The sequence below is a fragment of the Tauraco erythrolophus genome, chromosome 4 (genome assembly GCF_009769465.1).
Source record: "Tauraco erythrolophus isolate bTauEry1 chromosome 4, bTauEry1.pri, whole genome shotgun sequence".
Classification (NCBI taxonomy): domain Eukaryota; kingdom Metazoa; phylum Chordata; class Aves; order Musophagiformes; family Musophagidae; genus Tauraco; species Tauraco erythrolophus.
In genome coordinates, this window is record NC_141468.1 from 11197059 (window position 1) to 11212127 (window position 15069).

At 35.0% G+C, this 15069-nt stretch overlaps 1 protein-coding gene across 2 annotated transcripts in view; it reads left to right on the forward strand.

The window, feature by feature from the left end:
• The window catches only part of PCLO (piccolo presynaptic cytomatrix protein), a 401981-nt gene that overhangs the window by 339755 nt on the left and 47157 nt on the right, over positions 1–15069 (forward strand). For both annotated transcript variants that reach the window (XM_086610093.1, XM_086610095.1), the window contains exons 22-23: positions 10327–10468; positions 13962–14029. In XM_086610093.1, coding sequence (XP_086466219.1) covers positions 10327–10468; positions 13962–14029 — 210 coding nt within the window. The remainder of the gene's footprint in view (positions 1–10326; positions 10469–13961; positions 14030–15069) is intronic.

The window sequence follows — 15069 nt, forward strand, 5'->3', positions numbered from 1 at the left end:
TATAAAGACAACGAGTCATGAAGAGAACTAGTGTGTTGTTAATTAACAAGGGCAAATTTAACAAGTGATTTTAAACATTATATTTAGAAAATAATCAATTATTTCTTATGAAAGCCTTAAAAACTCTTCCATAAATATAAATTCCATAATAAATTTAAACTCTTCCAAAAGTGTGCGTCCACCCACACACCTATTGTCTTACTCTACAGTTCAACTCCAGACACTGAGTTCAGGTAAAGGCCAGAAGATATCATGGTACTCATTCAGGCATGATGACTGAAAGGCCCATCCTGTTCCTGGGTTTTATGCCATAGAAAACTAAAGGCCCCATGCCTGTCAGTGTTTTAGAGGCATTTGGACAATGCCCTTGGCGACATACTTTAATTTTGGTCAGCCCTGAATTGGTCAGGCAATTGGACTAGATTGTTATAGGTCCCTTCCGGTTCAAATTATTCTATTCTATTCTATTCTATTCTATTCTATTCTATTCTATTCTATTCTATTCTACTCTACTCTACTCTGCTATGTTCTATCTCTTGTGATCTTTTGAGATGTCATTTCTGTAGAGATTTATCATAAAGGCTTGTAGTCCTATGATACCTTTTGGCACAGACAAGCAATGCTAAAGCCTTGAAAGGTTGAATCAGCGTTTCCATGTAATTTTATGGTAGGGAAATAGCTAGGCTGTTGGCTTCAAGTACCCGTGCCACTGAACTGTTATGCTAGCTTCTTGACTTTTAAAATTGCAAAAAGGATATGTATCAATATACATTTGGCTCAGAAATATTAGAAGCATCATAGACAGTTATGGGAATAAGAGCCCACATTGGTATCATTAATATATAAGTGAGGTTAGAGTTACTATGAAGAGACACAGTACTTTTGTCTTTTTACTTCTGACAAATACATACGATATATGGTCACCTACACCAAGTTTACAATTCTGGTTTCAGATCTGTGAGAAGTTTTGATTTCTTCTTACTCTACCCAAACTACTTTTCCTAATTTATTCATATGAGGTAGGCCAATAATTACCATTTTGAGGTTAATGAATCTCATGCATTTCAGCAGGAACTAAAAAGCAAGATTAGCTAATTGCAGCTTTGTGAAGTAAGCAAAACAGGAAGACTATGACCTTGAATAGAAGAAGCACCAAAGATACTCGAAACAGCTTTCAATTTATGGAGTTCTTTGTGGGAGGAAGAAGAGATGAAGGAAGGAGAGGTTTCCTCTGTAGTTCAAAAATTCTGAAAGTTAAAACTATATTGAACCATAAATATTAGGGCATCATCAGTTTGCAAGTCCATTCCTACAGTGGTACCACATGGTTGGGGTACCCACCCCCATTACAGCCTATTTTATTGGCACCTGGAAAAGAAGCCATGATGAACTGGTTTTATGGACTGGAACAATCATCTTGGCAAGTTAGTAATTTTTTGTCACTAAATCTCAATGCCGTTTTTAAGGAAGCCATTACAGATAATCCACAACATTATTATTATTTTTAACCACACCTGTTTCTCTATGAATTTATCAGAGAACCTTTTTGGATAACTGTGAGGGTTTTTTCACCCCAAGCACACAAGGTGATAGTAACCTAACAAGATTTCCACAATGGTGATGAGCAAAATTCAATTCTGTGAGTGATCATCAGTCCTCCTCTACCTAAGAGAATGCTCAGAAAGAATTTTCTCCTTTAACCTAGTGTCTTAATAGTTTCTTTTCTTTTTTCTTTAATTAAATCAACACTTGGAAAAAAACCAAAACAAAACAAAATAGGAACCCTTAGTCATTCTTAGAATGCCTGAGGGAAATCTTTCTCTACTTCTGACTCCCGGGACCTTTCTATCAGTTGTATTTTGTCAGTTATTAAATGTATGTCTAATGAGAATTGAAAAAGAAATCATAAACAAAACCAGCACTCATGGTATACATATTATATTTTGTGAATTAAAAGGACTTGCATGAGTTTAAGTATATTGGACTGGACTATTTCTATATTCATTTTAAATAGTAAAAAAATGTATTTTAATCAATCTGTTTTAAAATTAATATGAAGCTACAACAGAAAACATTGCTCTTTGTTCAGCACCTTTGTAAACTCCATTACAGAACTACAGCATTTAATTAAAAATAAACCCTGAAGTATAATTTCCTTGTTGCCTGTGAGAGATAACAATATGATCTACAAAGAAACCAATTGCATAATACACATTTCTATCACACCCCTCAGAGAGGAACAATAAAATTTCAGGGACAAAACTTTGAAGGTGGAAGTTGCGAGGGATCCAAGCCAGAGGGAGAGAGCAGTGCCTAGGTTTGAGTTAATTTGATTTCACTTTTATAAAAAATCTGAATCTTTGCCAATTACACATTCAAATAAAATAAAGCTTATTCCTTTCAACATAAATCTGTGTATTAGAGTTTATCCACCAGATGAGTCAGTTTTAGAGGCAGCATAAATCAGTCCGTCTCCTTTTAAATCAGTAATTTATACCACAGAAGTATCTTTCTATTATATAGAATTTTCTTGGTAGGTCACTCAGGTTTTAAATATAATAAATTATTTTAGAGTTCTTCAGATATTTAAACAGTTACAGAAATTCTGATGATAATTACCAGTTCTCTGGATATGTGCATGTAAACCAGTAGGTCTTTCTGCAATATAGTTATGAACTGATTACATAAAAAGCTTTTTCAGAGCCAGTTTATAGTTTTAAAAGAGTGATCTACATGCTTTAGTTTTAATATCCAATAAAGTGAATAAGAATGAGAAGGAATAGCAAAATTTCCCGTCAGCATCCGTGTGAAGTAGAAAGGTACACCAGCTCTGTCTCACTGGAATAGAAAGTGTAGTTTCTGATGAAATATGAGGTTCAGAGCACCAAAATAATAGTAAAAAAATAGTGTTGACCATATAGTCAGCATTTATCTACATAACTGGTCTTTTTTTTAAGTACATAGTTTTATAGGGAGCTGCGGTCTCTACATGAGTGTTCAACATACCTGCTTCATGGGTAAAATTCAATGGGCTTATCCTTGTTCGCAGAGGAAGAGGTGCCAGTGTTGCCCCAAAAGGTATAATGATTGTATAATGAAAAAAATAATTTCTTTATTACGTCAGAACATCAAATGGTCAACAACAACAAAGCTATTAAATATCAAAGAAGAGAATTTCTAGAAAATTATTTTGATTCTTCTTAGGATCTTTGGAGAACAATAAATTGATATTTAAATAGCTAAGTAGGTAATCTTAAGCCTGACCACCGCTGTAGTCATATACGTTTTTCTGTCCTTTCAAACAGATACTCATGAAAGATACTCATGAAAGAGAGGCTACAAGTCAGTACACTGTTGCTTGAACATCATATGATGATGCACCTCCTCTTTTACTTGGCACACATTAAAAAAACAACCAAACAACCTGCCAGGAGAAAAGCACTGCTGTGCTCTTGACCTGAATTAGTTAGTAAATGTTAAAGATCTAGAGAAAAAAAACATGTGCTTCAGTTAAAGTTCCAAACATACCTGTTGGTACCACAAAGATTTCACTAGAAGGCAGGAGCAAGGAAGCACTTAAAGGCAATACAAACAATATATTAGTACAGCAATTTCTGCCTATTTTTCCTATATGTTTTTACTCAGTAATAGAAAGGTTTTTTCCAACCTCAAATCTCCGAGAATTTAAAATCACAACATTTTATGAAAACCTCCAAATCTGATGCATATACCCAGGGCCTGTTTGTTTCTCCCATCTCATACAGAACATTTTATCTTTTACATTATGAATTTTCCGTCATGATACAAATGGTTTTCTGTGGTATCCCAAGAGGAAACGACTTTCCAAATAGCTGTGTGTCAAGTGATTTTCCTGTTCAGAGGGAGGTCTACTATCAGAGCTCGTACTGCTAGCTGGAATATCTAGAGGAGGTAGACTGTGCGTCAGCACTTTCACAATTGTACCCAAAGCCTGTCAACTTACACCTCTCGAAGACCTTAGGTTTAAAACACTTTTGTTCAAAAGGCAGCATACCTGCTTTAACAGGTCCAACAACTTTGACAGAAGTTCACTTAAAGTGTCAGCATAACAGGTTAAAGAAAAGGGAAGTGGTGAATGTACCAAGATACTGATAGCCCTGTAAAACCCATGATACAAGTGTGAGCCAGCACTGTGTAATTTCTAGGCACTTAGCAGTAAAAAATTAAAGTTGACAGGAATTTTCCTTATCACTAAGTTCTGTTTACTGGCATTAGCAGCAATGTAGAGTGAAAGGAAATTGATTCCTAGGTTCTATAAATCATTTGTATTGGATATGATTGTGGATTTTAATACCTGCTTATTTGGGGTCCCTTAAACTTTATATGCATTTTCACACTTTTAATAGGCAATGTCATGTTTTAATTTCCTACAATAATTGAGAGTCTTTCCTTCACATTTTAAATAATTTATTGCCCAAAGCTGTTTTATGCCTAGCTTCACTAGTCACTTAATTTCCAAGTTAAATGGGCCTTCATATTGCTGCTACAAATAACCCATTTCCAAGAATCATTATCAAAACCAGAACAGTTTGTCCCCACTCTGCAGATAGCAATAATCTGTGGCTGGTTTTTGAGTCTTGTTTCAGTCTAATAGCTGGCACATTTTGCTTTGGCTATTCCTGTTATTTACTCTCCCACCATTTTAAGCTGACATGTAATTTCGGGAAATTGCTCAGATTCTTGATTTGATAAGTCTTATTTCAAAAGTCTATTAGATGGTTGCCTAACCCTACAGAACACGTGGAAGAAAATTATTTCATCAGAATTGCTTTGCTGGGTAAAAAAAATGCCATCACCACAGCTTAAGATAAGTGCTGTTCTGCCTTTACTCACATCAAATGGTAAATTGCTCTGTGTGTTGAAATTTCACAAAATATCACTGCTCAGCATGAAGCCAAAGACATGTCTAACATACAAACGTGGCTGAAATGGGTGAGACCATGGTCTAAAGTACGGTTCAGTATGAGAAACTGTGGGGAAAAGAAACTGTCCAAACTGACCTGAGGCATATCTCTGTCATCACCAGTCATTTATTATGTATCTCCATTCTGTTGCCAGTTCACAGAAGGTGCAACTAGCAGTCCCTACAACAGAGTTTTACAGTGCAGACCCTTACGGAGCAAGCCTGAGCCGTGCTTGCTTTTAGTGCGAGAAAACCCTTCATAAAAAACAGGTAAATAAGCATTTGGAGTCAGTTTGAAGTTGGAGCACTTGAAAAAACAAGGTGACTGAGAGGGAAGAGTAGACAAGCTTTTGCCAGAAGACACTGTGTGTGACATGCCCAGTCTGTTGGTCAGCATATAAGTAACCAAAACAGGTGGGTGATTTCATCTGCTCCCATGGGCTTGCATCTCTTTGAGAAGACTCAGCATGATGCTATCAACCCTTTTTTGTTACCCAGGGTTTCTCACAAGACTACTTGTTTTAAAGAACAATTTTTTTCAAGCAATTAGTGGCCAAGTCTCAAAACTTAATCCTGAATGCATACCCAAAAGCACTTTTCCTTCCTCATATTTGGTTTACAAGTAGAACTAGCTTTCCCAATGTATTTTGACAGTTGCTTTTCTGCTTCTAGACAGATAGCCGAAAAGGAGAACATCTACAATTTAATCCCCAGGAGAAAGTTTTGTTTGTGTCTGGTTTTTTATCCAGGAATTGCAGAATAGCATAGTCTCATTTTTCAAATTAAGCCTTTAAAAAAAAACCCAAGTCCGTTCACTGTAGAAGAATGGCTGGAGTGGCTGACAGTGCTGGATTGTTTCCATTTTGCTGCTGACTGATTTGACAGTTCATGGCTATAGGTCTTATGTGAATTGTCTATCTCCCTATGTTAGGTTTTTAAAAAGCATCTTCTCTGTAGTAAAAACAGATTTTTCTGAAAGATTAAGTGAAATTATATGGCTTCCATTCTTTCCTTTCTTACTGGTTTTAAAATGATATCTTATTTATAATAAGACATGACTTACATGTTTTCCTTCGTTCTAAAAGCTGATTTTCTAAGTGGGTTCATAAGTCAAAATATAAGCAAATCCATATTTTTGCCATAGATGCATTCAACTAATATTGTGCTAAAAGTAATATTTAAAACAATTTTTAAAAATAATTTTTTTAAAATGGAGCTAAAAGGTAAGGTCAGTACTAGCCTCAATTTTCTTTAATCAGCAATTCTTTTCCAAGAAGGCATAATGGAATATGTGGACAAATCTCATTCTGTCAAAGGAAATTTTTTTTTTTCTTGTGATCAATACAGACTACAAAAAGTATCTGGCTAATAATTTTTTTTTCTTGGAAAACCCTGATCCTACACCAGGGATAGCATTATGATCAACTTTCTTAGAATCTAAAAGAATTCCTGTAAGCAAGCGAGAACTCTTCCAACTCACTTATGTATTATTCACTAGAACGATTGAACTGAAACTTTTGCTCACGCCAGCCTGTATAACAGACTGTAAAACAGTGTCTCTCAGAGGCAGCATTAACACCACATTGCTAGCTACTAAATATGACATGGCTGTGCACCTTCAAAGAAGAGAACATTTCTTCTCATTGGGGAACTACCAGCTACAATAGGATTAACAGATGTAAATTAAATCAAACCTACAACAATAGCTTTGTCTAACAGGAAACTGTACTGTTTCAGAGAAAGTAGCTCATATTAGAGTTTTAAACTTTCATTCCCTATTTCTATTCTTCATAGTCCAATGACTGGACAGCCAGACATCATTGAAGTTACAATCCTTAAATTGTACCTAACATCTGATAAACTGCATAAACAGTTCATGGAGAAGGGTCGGGAGGGGAGAAAGGATATCTCCTCTCTCCCAGTAAGAGGCTAAATGATGATGCTGGGTAATGATCTTCAGTTAGGCTTAGTCTCTTCCATCTGCTGAGGTCTGAAGAGTCTTTTCTTTCTTCTAAAACTGAAATTATTTCAGCATCATATGTAATTGGCAGCAAAACCTTACATATGAGATGTTTTTTTCCTAAGAGTTTCTGCGAGTTTTCAAATCTTTCTATGAGTTTCTAAAAGTTGGGGGGGGTGGTGTTGTGTTGTGTTTTTGTTTCATAACATTTTTTTTGAAACATAACTCTTGCACACCATGCCTACTTAATGTTCAAATGATGACACTCAACTTTGCCATGCTCCTATTCAAATACATGTTGAACATTTAGGCAAAGCAAGACTACATACACCTTGTAGCATCAGGCACCTCTGTGATACCAGAAGAGAGTATCCAACCTCTGGACCTCAAAAAATGAGTCCATACAAAACTATTCAACTTTCTATAGACCAAGGCGCATCCCACCAGAACTTTGGTATCAAAACCTGAGAACTTAGGCATTTTCTAGCATAGGCAGCTGTAAGCAGAAGCTCTATAACTCAGAAGTGAACCTGCTCTAATCTCACTTCAGTTACTTGTCCTTTATGTGGATTGAAACTAAATTGGCCAAGAAAGGTGGCAATTGCTCTGACACAGGACTTCACAGACCTTACATAGGCTAGTAAGACTAGAGGAGTACCACCATGACCTCAGTCTTTCTTGTTAAAGTTCCTAAGGCAACGTCTACATTTGTTCAGAAAGAAAGGACAAGACTGCAAATGAATGTACAAACTAGTCCCTTGCATATGAGAGCAGGGAACAAGTTTTAACTTTCTACTTGGAGTACAAACCTAACCATGGTTATTCTAACTTTCAGACAAAATATTACCTGGCAGCAGGCATTCCCACAATTTCAGCACTTGGAAGTTTCCTATATAACCAGCAACAGAAGCTTAAAGGTCTAGATTTATCTGTAAAAATATAGATATATAGTAATTTCATAGAGATGACGGGATAAAAAAAAAAAAAGAATAACATTGAACTTTAGAATTTTTAAAATCCAGTCATGAATCTAAACTTGGATCCATTATAAACATTTGCCAAAAGATCTCATGTGAAAAACCATCAATATAGAAAAAGATGTAAATTAGTGAAAACAGTAGAGAAGCTAAAAATACAGCATACTGAATGCATCATCAGGATACAGCTGCTTCAAAAGAAACAACCATGTTTTGATTATAAATAGATGTAGCAAAACTTCTAAACCCTTTATACAGGCTTAATTCAAGCTTTTCTGGCCTGGACTAAATTCTAGGTTCTTACTGGCTTTAGAAATCCACCAGTAAAGATATAAGAAATTACTTCAGGCACTAACTTTTACAGCAAAGACAACAAAAATAAGAGCCCAGATACGAACCACCCTTTCAGCCATATACGTTGTGGTGGAGATCTATGCTACACTAAGCAAATTCGTGCCTGAGGGAAGGACTAAAGAGAGCTTTTTGTGCTGGCACAATACTGTCATTTCTTCCATGGGTTTTGCAGGTGTGTGACTTTCCTGATTGTCCTCATCAAAGCCAACCCAACCTAAAGTTGGATGGATTAATTTGTAACAGCTGTGAGATAGCCCCAGTACAAGCTGTTGAATAGAGGGCAGTTGGCAATCATGTGCTATGAAGGAGAGGTTCACCTCTCTGAAATCTCTCTCTTGCCTGACATTTCTTAACAGTAGTTTCCTGAATGTCACCGTAGTCTTAGGAATTCCTCCGCAGTAGCACAACCCGAAAGTGATAGAGCAACCACTGCTCACAAATGCCTGAGCAGTGCTCTGGCTGGCTGTGCTAGAAAAGTCATGGGTGGTTTTTTCTTCAGATGAGATACTGAGAATATCTGTTAATAACACTGATTTTACTGTTTATTAATTAGTATTAGCATATAAGAAAATAGCCTATGATCAATGTATAAAATCATGAAATAGAGCTAATTATTATTTTTGTCTGAAAATAATTTAGACTGACAGATTCCTTCTGTGACTGTAGGCAATAGTGAAACAGAGGAAGCTAATAGAGTTTTTTCGAAAAAAAGAGTTACGGGACAGCTCGATTTAGCAGTGAAGAATCACTTTGCAGAGCAAGAGTTCTGTCTTAACTCACAGTTTAGCCCAAGGATTGGTGATACGTGAATTTCTTCATTCCTCTGTTCTAGTTTCAATTATTAATCTGTTTTTGCATTGTGTTTGAGTAGTCACACTCAGCTTCCTGGTCCCACATCAGACAGCATTCAGCAGTCTTCACCAAAAATACTATTCATTTAGTCAAACATAAATAATATTGGTTGCCAGTTTAAGGCAAGACACCATTGAGTCTCTGGCTCTTATTTGAAGTCATTTCCATTTAGATATTTGAGCAATTTCTTGTTTAAAGAAGAATCTCTTTTAACTGCTTGCATTAGTTTTGTAGTTCATCAAAATAACATAAAACTTCATTAAGTCTTCACAGAAAAATAACTTTAAAAAGAAGTATTTTTTAATCTTCAATATATACACTTAGTTGGAATAGGTGAAAAATTACAATAGTAGCTCTAGTAGAAGGAATTTAACGAAAAAAATCAAAAAATCTGTATTAATATTAGCAGACAATTGCTTTATTCAACATGAGGATAGCTACTCTACTGTTTCTGTATTATTATATGTAATATCACTGTCTTCTGTTTTGTTTATATTTCTCAACTTGCTAAAGGCTGAATACCAGAAGATTCGTTTGTGTAGTACAATAATATCCAAAACACAAATTAAAGCATCTGAAGTAAAAATAACATATGCTGGCGTACATTTTCTGCACCAAACTGTCTTAAACAAGATTGGGGCAGCTCCCATCAAAATATGTGCATTAAAATTCTAGGCATGTAGTAAGAGAGATCCAGATGAGTAGGAGCAGTTGAGAAATGTAATACAGTAGCTGTGTGATGTCTAAAGAGGGGTGGAGGTCTTCATACACTCTGTGACTATCAATGGTGTACCTGTATTTCCTTTCAGCTTCCTCTCCTTCTCAAAATCACCAAATGCAAAGAATTTTTAATGAAGAATATGAAGACAGCCCACTGAGACTTTCATTTTTACAAGATTACCATATGAAATGCTTCAGATGGATAACTGTTTTTCTGTAGCTTTAATCAGAAAAGCAGTGTTAATCAATCTAACTCATTCCTTTTTTTCCTTCAGGCTGTTGATTTGAACTATTAAAATGACTGGAGAAAAAAAATGGTGGTATACTGTTTGGTTTATAACACCTTATTCTCTGTGAAAATAAACATCATCTGCAAAAGATGATAACACAATGCTGAAATACAAAGTAAAAAACTGAAAGTGTTTGCAAGGCGTGATTTTGATAAATTACATTTTTACTTAACATGGATGGTACTGCTGTCTTACAAAATTTTGGTAACGCACTGTTCCTGCTTTGTACAGCAAGGTCTACTAATCACCGCCCTGCAGAAAGTTCTGTCTCCACTGGCTCGTCAGCCAGTAGTTTTGGCAGTGGATACAGCATGGATAGCGACGGCAGCAGCAGTGCCACAGGAGAGAATAATCTATTTCCCATCCCAAGAATGTAAGGCTTTTCCTTTGATATACTATATCCTCTGTGCACTATGTGTAGTCGTTTCACTTGTCAGTCATCTTCTTACGTAGTTTGCTCCACAATCTTGAGTTGCACAGTAGAATAGCCACTAATGGGAGAGAATTTTTCCGAGCTTGTGATTTTATTCTACTTTGTTGAACACTGAATTATTAATAATCAATCAAATCTCTGCTTCAACGTCATGAATTTATTGCTGTCACACAGGAGAGGTGCTAGTCTCAGCCTTTGATGCAAGTGTGAAGAGATGGGCTTGGGTTAGGTTTTAAAAGTGCAACTTTTGCAGGGCTGAGAATGCTTAGTTTAAGTTTTCAGACTGATCTTCTAGAAATAGGTGTTGCTACTGCAACTGAAATTCAGATTCTGGATATAAATCAACTTTCTCCAAGTTTTAAAGAGTTTGAGTAGAATTTCTCAGTTCTTGGTTGATAAAAATTTTTCGGAGGGACTCCCTGTAGGAATTACCAAGCTACTATCAGTGCAATGATCCTATAAAATTATTTATTTTCAGTCATTTTACATGACTTTTCACAGAGAAAACTTTTGCCAGGACTTTTTTCCTCTCGACTTTGGCAGTATACATCTTCATTTAGCAATTTCATTTATATTTCTTTTTTAGGAAAAAATAATTGCTCCTGATCAACTTAATGTTTTGGGCCTGAATTTTTTATAGATTGACTGTTCTCAAAAAATTACTAAGTGGTCATTACTTATTCAGTGTCTGCAATAGTTGTTCCATGTTTTTCTCTGGGACACAAGTTTTTCCTTTTCCCCTGCAGTCTTCAATTGTTAGTTGCAAGAGCTTGATATAATCTTCCTAAAACAGCTTGAACTAAGACAAAATTCATTCTCTAGAACTGTGACATTTCTAAGTATTCATCCTTTTCTGAAATAAAGCCCAATAGTATTTGTCTACAGCTTATTATAATGGCTAAAAAGAAAATGGATAAAAATCTAATAGTTCAGTCTCATTTTCAGAATCTAGGAGCACAACGTGAGCCCAGGTGGTTTGGGGTGCCAATCGTTTAATCTTACTGAATTTTTCACTCATGTTGTTCTAGGTTGAAATGAGTTGTACTTCCCAGTGGCAAAAAGACCATCTTATTTGGATTTGACAATCTCAAAAAAAATAATAATAATATTTTTAGAAAAGCAAAGATGCATAAAATCTTTGTGCACAGAAACACAAGACGAAGCTCTCAATAGAAGTTTTTAGTTCACGTATGCTAAATTTGAGTCCAAATAGTATCACTTACTGTGTATTTTCTTGTGACATATCTACAGTTACATGGTATTTGGCCGACAGATTCACCAGCTTATTAAGCCTGAAATCAGCCCGACTTCTACTGAAAAGCAGGAAGAGGTTTCAATGGTTCCAGCTTTTCTCTTGTAGTAATTCGTTCTCATGAATTTCACTTAATTAAATAAAATATAGCCAGCCCGCTTATTTTCTGTTAAGGGCTAGACTATATTTTTTTTTATTATGGTATTTTAAAGTAAAATGTTTATACATTGATATTAGACAGAGACTTTAAAAGTTAAACAGGACGTTTACACAGACAAGAAATGCTTTCTCTTTCATGTTAGTCTCAAGGGGTCTACATGCCAATGTAATGAAAATGAATGACAAATTTGCTGATGACCATCAAAGACCTTTGGGATCATCCCTGGGGAGAATGTTTTAAAATAGATAACTGTTTCTTTTTTGAATTCTGGATAAAAGTTATTATATATCTAAATATACAAATGATTGAAATTCTAGTCAACATTTACATTCAAAATGGCTTAATAATGACATCAGGGACTCTGACCTTCTACACTAATTCAGCATATCTATAAGACCACAGTTCACAATTTGGATGTGTAATATTAAGTGATGTAATAATTTTGAGTGTCTTGGCATATAAAAACATTTTTGGTTATAAGTTCCCTATTTAGATTAATTTTCTGATCTATCAATAGAATAGTGTTGGACAGGCCAAGTTCTAAACTCTTTACCCTAGTCCAAATGCTTTTAATCACAGAAACATTTAGTCATGAAGCAAAATAGAAGAATTAAATAGACACCATGGAAATTGTTTGATCGTGTAACTAATTAGAATACTTGCCCATATCAAATATTGTTATAAGTATCAAGGGAAATTTATTGTTATATACAGTTATATACAGCTGAATAAATCTACTGAAGTCTTTCTCTTTGGGAGACTCTTATTATACAGTTGTAATACCCTGAAAGATACCCATGTTATCACCTATGATAGTGACTGTATTCTCTATGCCTTTGTATTGTGTAACCATCTATATCAGTTCAATATCTGTAAAATTATATTAATTTTAAATGCAAAGATGAAAGCAACTGAACAATATGTAAGGAATCTAACCCTAGGGACAAATAATTCTTGCATCAATTGTAATACGTTTTATAAAGCATTACCTCACAGAAGAAGTTAAAATTTAATATCAAATCACTTTAAAAACTGACATTTTATACTAATTTTTTAGTTCCTCGTGAACTTGGACAGCTTCTGTTGCTGATGTGATACATGAAGCTGGCTTGTTGGTAATAAAGAACAGCACTGACCCTTTAACCCCAGAGGAATCACATACATCTGAAGATAATGCCTTATATTCTCTCTCACAGCATTTCAGAGTCTTAATAGAGAAACACAAATAGAAGCGCAAACATCTGATAGTAGTAGATATGTTTTTGAGGGTGATTGTAATCATGCCTTAGAGCTTGCAACAAGTATACATTTTACCTAACTTTCATTGCCTAAAAATGAACATCTAGATTGTAAGCCAGGTTCTTTCTACATCCAGCGGAGAAAGATAGGGACCTCCAGAGCATGGTTTATTCCACTCGCCTTATTCTAAGATTAATATAAGTCTCAGAACTGAATTGTTTCGTTTGCTAAACCTAATCTGTAATGTAAAAGCAATCATTAAAAGAAGATAATGACCACAAACATGCCTTACCTTTGAGGTGATGGTATTGTAGATCAATTATCAACTGTGACTCCTTATTATATATTTCACTGTTCACCATAACAGGATAAAGAGAGGAGAAGAGCTATGCAGACTGATTGCGGAACCCCAGGCTGATGGGGGACAGGTAGCAGACAGCACCCGATGGCCCCATTCTATAAGAATATACAGGCTTAGCAAGATACGATTGTAGTTGCCTCCAAAAGAGAAAAAAATAGTATTCTTAAGTGATCTGTCCAAAGAGCAATAGAAAAAAAAAAAAAACCAAAAACAAACAACAAACCTATTGTCCACTTTATTTTCTTGAAATTAAATATATGTATATATACAATCACATACTCTTTTTTGGTTTTTTTTTTAGAAATACCTGTGATGTTTGTCTTTTTGTAGAGAACCAAGCCTCACTGGCTTGGGTGTATCATATTCTTAGATCTTACCTCTTTATGATTTTATTGACAACCACCACCATATCTTTTAACAGAGGGAAGATGAGCCAGAATGGACAAGAACCAGTAAAGCAGTCGGGAGTAGGATTAACCGATGCAGAAGGTAAAAAGAAATACAAACAACACTACAGTGGTATCCCATGTTTATAGAACCGATATCTTTGTTTCTTTTACTTGTTATGCTATGAAAGGTTAACTGATGCTCTGTATTGTAGATTAAGATCCTCACTTGCATTTGCTTTAAGGACCCTTTACACATAACAACAATGTAAAGAGTCTTCAGTTTAAACGAGAATGGTGTCTTATCTGTTTATTTAAAGTAATTAAATAGTAAGATTGCAATGAATAATATCTGTCTTTCAATGTTCATTGCTTGTCATAGTATTGGAATAAAATTTATAAAGTATGGAGCTGACTCGATACCCATTAAATCAGAAGAAAATATTCAGTGGCTGTCAGGCTCTATTTTTATAACAATTCAGAGTACTTGTTTCATAAAGCAATTATTAATTTTGGTGTTTAGACAAAACATTAAGTTTAAGGGAAAATATTAGCTGAACATCAAGCTTGACTGCTGCACTTAGGCTGTACTGAAACTCTTCTCTAATCGGGAAATCCTGAGTGAATTTTTTTGGTATGAATGTGGTGCTGCCAAAGAAAGAGACGTTGTAATATGGGAGCTGGAAAGAGCCCGACAGAATGGCTGTCAAAGTTTCATGAGCAATGAGATTATCTGTTTCATGTGTAATAATGGATAACTGCATGAAAACTAAGAGTGTTTTGTATTAAAGGATATGTTAGGAAAATTCCATTTCCCTTTGCATATAAGACATTTTCTTTCAAGTGTGTTTCTGTTGACCTCAAATATAAAACTTAATTATCATGACCTTCATTTTATTATTAAAATAATACTTTTATCATTTTAATGCATTTCAATGCAGCTTTGGGGTTTTAATTAATTCATAAATGGAAATTCATATATACAATTGAAGTTAACTTCGTGTTAAGTTCAGCCTTAAAAAGTCAACATTTTTTCAGGTTTCCACAATCTGTATACATGGGGAAATAATTGCTGTTGCTATATTTGAGGTAAAAGTGGTGTAATGTTCCACAGATTTGAACAAACCAAATAAGAATTTAAAA